Here is a 10,939-nt window from a genome sequence, read left to right as displayed (position 1 = left end):
TGACTTCCCGTGGGTTTGTTGACAGCTAGCGTCGATGGGGCCAGCGAGCTGTAAAACATTATCCTGCTTAAAAGCTATGTGTGGGCTTGATTTTTCATCGCGTCGGTTATACAAAGTGAATAAATATACTGAAATAAAGCTAACGATTTTGCTTTGATAGCCTTGTTTAGGGGGTTAGTTACTAAGACTGATTTAAGACTGATTAACCACAAAGGGTCTGTAGGTACCTAGTTAGCTGCATACCGTCAGGAAACCGTCAGTTAGAATGGCTACATCATTTGTGATCGGCGACAAATTCCGTGGGAGAGTGACGGATCTCTTGCGGCAGTCCGGATCATCAGTTCCCCGTGAGCTACGGGAAGAATTGGAGGCGATTCTTAAAAAGCAAGATCCAGCAACCCTGTCATTCGGAACGACACGAAAACTGAAGAAATACCTTCAGGATAAAGGTAGATTGTTTTTCTCTTCCTTTTTTTAGATTAAAGAACTTAAGCATAGCAATTGCTGATTATAGTTGTTATCGAAACAGGATGGATATGAACCAGTCTTTACCATAAAGTCCTCATCATTGTTTTGCTCTTAGGGCATCCTTTCTACCTGCACGAGTTGTTGGAGGACAGCTCGGTGCATCTGCCTGAGGTAGTGAAGCCTCCCAGGGTAAGTGGAGCCAGTGACAAATCTTTATTTTTTCTCCCCCCTCCTCAATCGCTAACACATAGACTGTGGCTTTGCATTTATCCAACATCTCTTGAGCTAAAGACTGTATAAAATGTAATTTCTCTCTTACTTCAGAATCCTGAGCTGGTGGCCCGGCTAGAGAAGATAAAAACCAAACTAGCCAATGAAGAATACAACAGAATCACTCGTAATGTCAACACTCAGGTAAATTTGTCATATACAAACAGTGTTATGGATTGGTATGTGATGTAAAGTTGGAAGGGCCTCTTGAGCCGTGCCAGAGATTGCAATGTAAGACACAAACGATCTCTGAAATTCTTTTGACCCCCGATACTGTCAAGTTAAGTAGGAAAAGGCTTGGATTCTTTTGCATTTGGGGGGGGGGGGAATGTTTAGACAATTGTTAGTTCAACAATAATATCCAGATAAGTTCAGATCACTATGATGATGTGAAAGGGTCAAGAATTTGATGGAAACATGATGGTTAATGAATTATATACATTAATGCCTTCCAATATTTTGTTTTGTTTTTTTATTAAACACTTGTGAATGTGGTCTTATACAAATTGTCTCTCACCTTTTGTGAAGTAAAGGCCTAATGATGTTTTTGTTTGTCTTTTTCTGATGACAGATGTTGCATTTTCATAACATTCACAAGGGATTTTGTTCTCAAACAAAAAAAAAGTTTGCCCAGAGATGTAATCATTAGTGGACAATAGTAGCCCAATAAATCAGCTGTTTTTTTTTCCTTTACAGATTAGCATCTTAATAAAACACTTCAAAGTTTGCATACAAATAATAGTGTGCATTTAATAATATAAATATAAAACACTAGTGTGTATTTTAGATGGTATAACATCCCAAAAAGCGCTATATAAGTTTGATTTATTATTATGATGGGGATGGAAATGTGCTGACAAATGAGGAGAGTGTGCTGAGAAGGTGGAGGGAGTACTTTGAGGGGCTGATGAATGAAGAAAATGAGAGAGAGAGAAGGTTGGGTGACGTGGGGATAGTGAATCAGGAAGTGCAGTGGATTAGCAAGGAGGAAGCGAGGGCAGCTATGAAGAGGATGAAGAGTGGAAAGGCAGTTGGTCCGGATAACATACCTGTAGAGGCATGGAGATGTTTACGAGAGATAGCAGTGGAGTTTTTGACTAGATTGTTTAACACAATTTTGGAAAATGAGAGGATGCCTGAGGAGTGGAGAAGAAGCATGCTGGTACTGATTTTCAAGAATAAGGGTGATGTGCAGAACTGCAGCAACTACAGAGGTATAAAGCTGATCAGCCACAGCATGAAGATGTGGGAAAGAGTAATTGAAGCTAGGTTAAGAGGAGAGGTGACAATTAGCGAGCAGCAGTGTGGTTTCATGCCACAAAAGAGCACTACAGATGCGATGTTTGCTTTGAGAATGTTGATCGAGAAGTATAGAGAAGGCCAGAAGGAGTTACATTGTATCTTTGTGGATTTAGAGAAAGCATACGACAGGGTGCCGAGAGAGGATGTGTGGTATTTATTGTATGAGGAAGTTGGGAGTTGCAGAGAAGTATGTGGGAGTGGTGCAGGATATGTATGAGGGAAGTGTGACAGTGGTGAGGTGTGCTGTTGGAATGACAGATGGATTCAAGGTGGGGGTGGGATTACATCAAGGATCGGCTCTGAGCCCTTTCTTGTTTGCAATGGTGATGGACAGGTTGACGGACGAGATCCGGCAGGAGTCTCCATGGACGATGATGTTTGTGGATGACATTGTGATCTGTAGCGTGAGTAGGGTGCAGGTTGAGGAGACCCTGGAGAGGTGGAGGTATGCATTGGAGAGAAGAGGAATGAAAGTCAGTAGGAGCAAGACGGCATACCTATGTCTGAATGAGAGGGAGGACAGTGGAATAGTGAGGATGCAAGGAGTAGAGGTGATGAAGGCGTATGAGTTTAAATACTTGGGGTCAATTGTCCAAAGTAACAGGGAGTGCAGAAGAAAGGTGAAGAAGAGAGTGCAGACAGGGTGGAGTGGGTGGAGAAGAGTGTCAGGAGTGATTTGCGACATAAGGGTACCTGCAAGAGTTAAAGGGAAGGTTTACAAGATGGTTGTGAGACCAGCTATGTTATATGGTTTGGAGACAGTGGCACTAATGAAAAGACAGGAGGTGGAGCTGGAGGTGGCAGAGTTGAAGATGCTAAGATTTTCATTGCGAGTGATGAAGAAGGACAGGATTAGGAACGAGCATATTCAGCTCAGGTTGGACGGTTTGGAGACAAAGCAAGAGAGGCAAGATTGAGATGGTTTGGACATGTGTGGAGGAGAGATGCTGGGTATATTGGGAGAAGGATGCTGAATATGAAGCTGCTAGGCAAGAGGAAAAGGTAAGGCCAAAGAGGAGGTTTATGGATGTGGTGAGAGAGGACATGCAGGTGGGCTGGCGTGACAGAGGAAGATACAGAGGACAGGAAGAAATGGAAACGGATGATTGGCTGTGGCGACCCCTAACGGGAGCAGCCAAAAGAAGAAGATTATTATTATCCCACCAAAAGCCCCAATTCTCAGCAGAACTGTAGCTTTTTACTTAATTCTGCCACAAGCCTATAAGATTTTTGATTTGGTTACTAAAGCATGCTAAATCCAAAGATTAGCATTCATATATTCTAGGTCTTTATTTGTTTAGATTATATTTCTCATTCTGTGTCCTGCTGTGAGTCAAGAGAGAGAGCTTTCAGGTCTAATGAGCATCTTTCTCTGCCTTCAAGGAAATCCACCGGAATGGAGCACTAGGAGATTTTGGAAGGCAAGGTTAGTACAGTTTAAAATAAGCAATCAATTATAAACTTGTATTTCATATCTAACATTACAATATGAATTCCATATTACATAAATCTCATTTTGTGTCCAAGATGAGTGATGATTAGATTTCCTCTGTCTCAGTAAACAAGCTTTCTTTTGTTGCTTGATTTGTTTGTTCTTTTGTGGTAAGATGTTTTTGTAAATCCCTCAGAATTGGTTTTAATCTTAGCCACTCAGATTGAGCAATCTCTTCTTTCCTTGATTTGTATCATTGCATTAGATTGATTGTGTTTGATTTTATAGCATTACTTTCATGTCTTCATATTGTATAAAAGACTACATTTTATTTTAGGATAAGGAATGACCTTAAATACAATTCATGTACTCTGCTGGCATCTGTCTTCCTCTCCTCTGCAGTGCGATCGGTCAAAGCAGCTGTGGTGACTGTGTTCAATTTCCTGGTGACAGTGGTTGCTACTTTTGCCTGTTCTTACATGGGTAGCCAGTACCTCTTCACTGAGACTACAGCGGTAAGACACAGTCAAACCTGTGCACATAAGTCCATGCAAGTATAGAACCTTGTGTGATTAAACCAAACAATTACCTATTGTCAAACAAAGTTTGACCTTGTTTTCCAGCTAAAATCTTGGCATTCTCTAAACTTTGCCCCTTGGGTTTCAGAGGGTGATCGCTGCTGTGATAGCTGCATCTGTAGTCGGCTTGGCTGAGCTCTATGTTCTAGTTAGGACCATGGAGGGGGACCTTGGAAAACCATAGCATACAGTGGATTGAAGAGGAATGAATGGGACACTAACAACCAATGAAGCAGAACTTTGGGGATTCTTAGCATCCATGGGAGCACTCTGCTTTCTCATCAACAGCGTACAACCCAAGTGATGCAAACAGGTCCTGGTCTTCTGAAAGATCACTAGATTCTCAGACTGAAGTTGCTGAGATGGCTTGATAGGGTAAATCGGTGTACATTTAAAAGGCTGTGGATTGGTTGCTCCAATACTTCTAAATGTATGACATCATCAACTGAAACTTATTCAGTTCAAAATTCTTGATAAATGTCTGTGTACAGTCTGGTCCATGTCTAATACCATTTTTCATAGTGAGACAAACAACATGATTCCCTTCTGCTTATGTTTTCCTGTCTTCATGGTACCATACATGATATGACTGCTGTTCTGAAAACGTTAATGTTCGTCATATTACAGTATGAAGAACTCTTACTGCTAAAATCTCATCAGATTTGCTTGGGTAAATTACGTAAAGGGAATTGAGTTTGCATTAAGACGATAATCCATCTACAATAATCACTGCTTATTTGTGGAACCGCGTCTTGTTCCTGTAATTGATATATTACAATAAAGACATTTTGCATCTCTGTAGACCTAAGATTACTGTAGGTAAAAAAATATCCCGAAAATGGCTTTGGAAATTTGTTTATATCTATTCTTGTGGCGCTGTCTACTTTGACCCTGTTAGTCAGTATGATTGAAAATTTGAGGTTATTCTACTACTGCAGTAATTCCCTGTTACTCTGAATAAGACTGTTAGATGGGAAATCACTGCAATGGCAGTGGAATAAAGCAAACTGGTCAAATGGCGTTCTCAATTCAATCCACACTATCAAAGTAGAGTTTATTTGTTTAGTAGCTTTTATATAACCAAGTAAAGGATATGACATAGATATGGGTTATGGGCAACATAACAATGAAATGTAGGTCATGATGACAGATGATATTACCCAGAGGCAGCAGGTAAGTAATACAGGGACAAACAGCGGGTCATTGTGGTACCTGTGTAGCAAGGTAACAGTATATTGCCTACTGGAGGGCAAATTCAGATGGCTCCCGAAAGTAGCACTCAGGTCCAAGAGTCCATGGTAACAAGAAGGTCAGTAAATACTTTGACCTGTGCTGTTTGGGTGCTGTGGTCGGGCCTGAAAACAGAACGAAAAGGTGGAAGCGGTTTATTGGAGGACATGTAGGCTTGCAATTTTGATGAAACAAACCGGTATTTTGGCCAGCAATGAAAAATGTTTGATGTGCCAAATGATCCCTCAGTTAGCGAGGCTGTTTATTGGACTCCTGCTAAACTTGTTTCCTATCATCCACCTAACAGATGCGGGAGTGGTTGTCTTTGCCAACTGATCCGTGGTGATCTGTTTTGGGAGTGAAGAAAAAGGATGTATGGGAGGCTTAACAGCAAAAACAACTTAAACATTCAATTACTTTTATCTGGGAGTAGATTTTGTACCATATCCTCTGAACAATAATGCTTGTATCATATTTCAAAAACTATTTTAATACATCTTGGCAGAAGATCTGTTTTAGCTTCTCATGCTGCCCTGACCCCTTCTGGGGATATAGATTCATATTTTTTTGGCAATTATCCCGTCTTTTTTCATCTTGTCTGTAAATAAGCACGGGCGCTGTCATACCAGAGGAAAGATTAAAAGATATGACTACATCTGGAATACAGAAAAAAAAAGTATCTCCCAAAGATCTGAGATTTGACACCCGGATTAAGGGTTTATTGAAAGATTATTTGGTATTAAAGATGATTGTGATATGCAGAGATCGTTGTCCAACAGCAGGCCTGGGAAGGAGAACGGCCAGTGCTACTGTCCTTCATATCCGTCCATGTATTATACCTCTCATGTAATACTTCAAAAACTTAAATCTAGGCAGCATTACAGAGCCTGTAAGCTGATAGACCCCTGAGCCCCCAGTTTAATTTAGTTCTTATTATTCATTTTCTTCTCCTCCCCTTCTGTCCATCCACCCCTCCCAATGCTTTATAGAGAGATATATAAAAATGTTTTTATTAGAAAAATAATTATTCCTGTCATGGTATCTTGCCACAAGGAATCATTTTAATCGGGATGTTTTGCAAGATAATACTCCCTGAAGTCGTGTTATTAACCATACCCCGGCTCAGCTCTGTGCAGCAAAACAGGAGAGAATCCATGTCAGGGACCGGACTGATTTCTATGTAGAAACATTTTGTTGGGTTATTCAAACCGTAAGTGGGTCTTTGTAGTCTACTGTTTGTCTCTTTATATGTTTCTTTTCTGACCTGTTGTTGAAGGTGCGAGCACAACCGTAGAAGAAAAACCCCAAGCTAGTAAGTGTATGGTAGTCATTGAATGGGAATTGATGCTTCACATTGAGTTTGACTGAACCGTGGGTTTGAAATTTATCATTTTATTCCCAAAGACAGGCAGTCTGACAAGTACACCACCAGGAACAAGGATAAGGACACGTTTTTGAAAAGAACATGAAAATGAGTGTACGTTACAATCTGGTTGGTTTACAGTATCTATACATGGGCATTACTTTCCAGGGGCTTGGCAGATGGTTTTACATCGCTGTTCTAAAAGAAAACAGAATGGGCAGAAATGGGTCTTTTTTTCCAATGATAACCAATCAGGTCACATGAGTCTTTTTTTCTTTTTTTTTTTACATGGTATCAATGCAGTTATTGAAATCCCACTTTAACTCCAGTCTCAGTACTTTGCAGCCATCCATGCTCTTTCTGCTGCTGTTCCACACCTGTGGACAAGTCACAGCTCAGGACTGGACAGTACACATCAGAATTCAAGGAAGTTAGTGACAATGGCAGCATTATAGATGAGGTCTGAGATGTAGCCCATGGACGTCTGTGGTCCCACTTGTGGGTGGTGATGGTGGTGGTGGTGGTGGTGGAGGTGCCCCTGTCCCTGAGCTACATCCCAACACACCTGCTGAGGATGGGAAGGAACCACCTGGTCTACGGAGGCATGACATCCTCCACCGGCACCACCTCCATACCGGGCCTGGTGAGCTCCAGTAGGGCCTATGCTCTGAGCCCTGAAGTTCCTGAAGACTTCGGGGAAACTGACATCCCTGTAGGAGCAAGAGGAGGAGGAATGGTGTGGTTGCCTGATGATGGGCTGGGAAAAAGAGCTGGGAAGGAACCCGGGCAGAGAGCTGGGGAGAGGCCCGAGGTGTGGCCACTGTTTTTCCTCCTCCCAGAGAGGAGTCTCAGAGAGCTTCGGGGAGCCAGGTGTTGGTTGGAGAGATGACGAAGATGAGGATGAGGATATGGAATTGCCGTGGAGTTGGATCCAGTCTGAATAAATTTGTTGGCCGTCTTCACAAGGGTGGTGCTGCTCTGGCTGGAGAACATCTGCTATGCTTGTCGGTGTAGGGAATGGAGAGGAGACGGGTCCCAGGGAGGTGACCCGGGATCTGGTCTGGCAAGGTTCTACACCTCCCCTCTCCACCAGGAGGGTCTCATTAATTTTGGAAAGCCTACTGGTCTTGATGCTTCTTGCTCTTCTGTTTTGGAACCACACCTGTGAACAACAACCGTCGTGTTAAAAAGCAAGGCAAATTTTATTTGCAGAGTATGTTTCAAACATAATGGCAATTCTAATTGCTTCATATAATGCATAAAAATGCATTAAGGAAGAAATTTAGAGTTGGATAAATAAAGAGCAATTCAAAAAAGGAATTAGAAAAGAAGTAGAGAAATAAAATAGCATAAAAAGAATAACAGTGACGTGCAAATCTAATTAGGCTGTAAATTTCATCAAAGGCAGTGGAGAACATAAAGGTTTGCAGCCTGTGGTTTTATAAGTGGTCTGAGTTGGGGCAAATAACTTAATGCTGTTTATCCATTATGCTACACATACAAGCGGAGCATGTTGTATTTTAACTATGTGACCTGTATTATGCATTGCACGCTATAACGCATTACGCTTTACGTCTCACTTGGCCCATTTGCAAGCCTTCATCTGGTGATGGAAAATATAGATGGCTTGAATGGACATTCTGTGATGTCATGTTAATGATGCGTTCTTCATGCTGCTGCCTTTAGGCCAGCCCAGATCAGACAACGCTATTCCTTATACAGCATAAACGAACCTGTATCTTGCTCTCGGGGAGGTGTGTGTGTGCGGCCAGACGTTCTCGTAGGGTGATGTCTGGGTAGGGAGTCAAGGCAAAGGCCTGCTCCAGCTCGGACAGCTGGGCCCGGCTGAAGATGGTCCGCTTACGTTTTCTCTGGCCCTCCATGTAACCAGCTCGCTCAGGCTCCGGCGAGTCACTCAGGCCATCTACAATGCAAGATGAATGAAAATGAGTGTTTTTTTTAAAGTAGTTTCATGGTGAATTTTTGAAATTTGATCGGATGAAAATGTACATTTTCCTATTTTGTCCAGGTTGTTGTCACTATCGAATAAAATCATAGAAAGGCAAGGTTTACAATAAGCAATCCATTATATGTATATATTCCATAATTAAACTATTTACACTGGAATCGATGAAATCATCAATATGTTTTTTTGCCAGACTTAAGAATAGCAATTACACTAAGATAACAACAAAGAGAGCTATCTCTCTTCTGAGCAGTGTGGTTTTGGTTTAAAAAAATCAAAAACAAAAAAAACATTATGGTTAGAAAATCATTTGAGAACAAAAGAGAAATTATTGATTGTTTTGGTTGTTGTAGTAGACAATGACAAAACCTATTAAGCTATTTGAAAGAAGTTGAAACGTATAAGAAAACATTTTATTCGTGTTGTAAACTTGATACTATTACATTTCTGAATTTCAATCTGTAGACCTACCTTTACGGTGACTTTGTTCTCCAAATAATGCGTTTATAGTCACATCTTTACACTGGTTCTTCTTAAGCAAAGGGAAGTCTTCCTCCACGAAGAGAGCCATCGTTACTCCACAGACAACAAGAGTTAAAGTTGGTGAGGCGAAACCCTCCTATGTAAACGATGCAGAGGGCTGAGGGCTGCACACTTACAGTTATACTCACACCCACCCAGTGATATCCATGTGCATCCAGATGTTATTCCTCACTGACACCCATCCTATATATGCGTCCACCTTTTTCTCTAATCCCCAGCTCCTGAGATTGGGTGGCATTACCAGAAACGAGAGAACAAATGAAAGGGCAGAGCAGATGTGTTGGACTGGTCTGGTGGTTTAGCTGCATTCTCTCTCTCTCTATCTCTCTCTCTGTCCGGGTCCATCCACAGTGCAAAGAAACCCCTGTGGGGTTCAGAGACACCCAGGAAAGAAAATTCCCAAGCAAAGGACTTTTATTTCAGGCACCTCATAGTGATGCAGCCCCTGTCCGGGTCCATCCACAGTGCAAAGAAACCCCTGTGGGGTTCAGAGACACCCAGGAAAGAAAATTCCCAAGCAAAGGACTTTTATTTCAGGCACCTCATAGTGATGCAGCCCCATGCAGTTATAATAAGCCCGGCTGTTTAATTTCCAAGCAGCTATAATTTCCTATTCAATCACGTTTCTGATGTATAAATAAATAGCCTATATCTTTTTTCATATTTTCACACAGCATCGCATTGTTTATGATTTACCTCACTCTCACCCTTTTTCAGGTGGTGTGTGTCTTCCTCAAGCTCAGGTCCTCTTCCAGAGGCCTGGGAGTTTGAGGGTTCTGCACAGTATCTTAGCTGGTCCTAGGAATTTACTCTTCTGGACAGAGACTTCAGATGTTGTTCCTGGAATCTGCTGGAGCCCCTCTCCCAGTATGGGCTCACAGCCCCTAAAGTGCTCCTATTACCACAGGGACTACTATGGATTTCCCCTTTCCACATCCGATCTAGTTCTTCCTTCAGCTCTTGGTATTTCTCTAGCTTCTCATGCTCTTTCTTCCTGATGTTGCCGTCGCTCGGGATTGCTACATCGATCACTGCTGCTGTCTTCTGTTCCTTGTCGACCACCACAATGTCTGGTTGGTTAGCAAGCCAGCACCTGCTTGTCAGTCTGGAACTTGAAGTCCCACAGGATCTTAGCTCTGCCATTCTCAACCACCTTTAATGAAGGAAACTTAATTAATTCTTAATTAATTAATTCTTAGGCGCTGTCTCCCATTTGGACTTGGGGGCTTCCAGTCTGTATTCAGTACAGATATTCCTGTACACTATCCCAACCACTTGGTTATGCCTGTCATGTATGTGTATGCTTTCCGAACTAGCATTTTATACCCCGCTACTAAGTGCTGGACTGTCTCAGGGCTGTCTTTGCATAGCCTGCATCTTGGGTCTTGTCTGGTGTGGTAGACCCCTGCCCCAACTGATCTGGTCCTGAGTGCCTGTTCTTGTGCCGCTACTGCTATGATCAGAGCCTCTGTGCTGTCCTTCATTCAAGCCATATATATATATATATATATATATATATATATATATATATATATACACACGTGTGTGTGTGTGTGTGTGTGTGTGTGTGTGTGTGTGTGTGTGTGTGTGTGTGTGTGTGACATAATCCATGACTAACAACAAACCAGACTAGGTCTCAAAAGCGAAAAAATAGGCTGTTTGAACTGTTAACAAGGAGTTAATCTCCAGCATCAAAAATAATGAGATGAACATGGGATTCCTCCTGTGCACTGAGGTCATAGGCGTGAACAGCTGATGTTTTCCACTCGTCCGAATGGTGATTCAGT

The 10,939-nt window shown here is 41.9% G+C and overlaps 2 protein-coding genes across 2 annotated transcripts; one reads left to right on the top strand and one right to left on the bottom strand.

Annotated features, from left to right (window-relative positions):
* Positions 1-14: 14 nt before the first annotated feature.
* Positions 15-5,057, top strand: tmem199 (transmembrane protein 199). The gene is made up of 6 exons (XM_056283761.1): positions 15-449; positions 584-657; positions 793-882; positions 3,424-3,466; positions 3,875-3,987; positions 4,139-5,057. Exons 1-6 carry the CDS (start codon positions 266-268, stop codon positions 4,232-4,234), a joined length of 600 nt encoding a protein of 199 aa, XP_056139736.1. The 5' UTR covers positions 15-265; the 3' UTR covers positions 4,235-5,057.
* Positions 5,058-7,058: 2,001 nt separating this feature from the next.
* Positions 7,059-9,180, bottom strand: sebox (SEBOX homeobox). Its single transcript, XM_056284132.1, has 3 exons — positions 9,087-9,180; positions 8,377-8,567; positions 7,059-7,805 (listed from the first exon to the last, which is right to left on the bottom strand). The coding sequence occupies exons 1-3, from the start codon at positions 9,178-9,180 to the stop codon at positions 7,059-7,061; spliced, it is 1,032 nt and encodes a 343-aa protein (XP_056140107.1).
* Between the last annotated feature and the right edge of the window lie 1,759 nt (positions 9,181-10,939).

Source organism: Lampris incognitus, chromosome 7 (assembly GCF_029633865.1).
Source record: "Lampris incognitus isolate fLamInc1 chromosome 7, fLamInc1.hap2, whole genome shotgun sequence".
NCBI classification, from domain to species: Eukaryota; Metazoa; Chordata; class Actinopteri; order Lampriformes; family Lampridae; genus Lampris; species Lampris incognitus.
The sequence above is the reverse complement of the archived record's forward strand: the minus strand, read 5'-3'. Positions and strand labels throughout refer to the sequence as shown.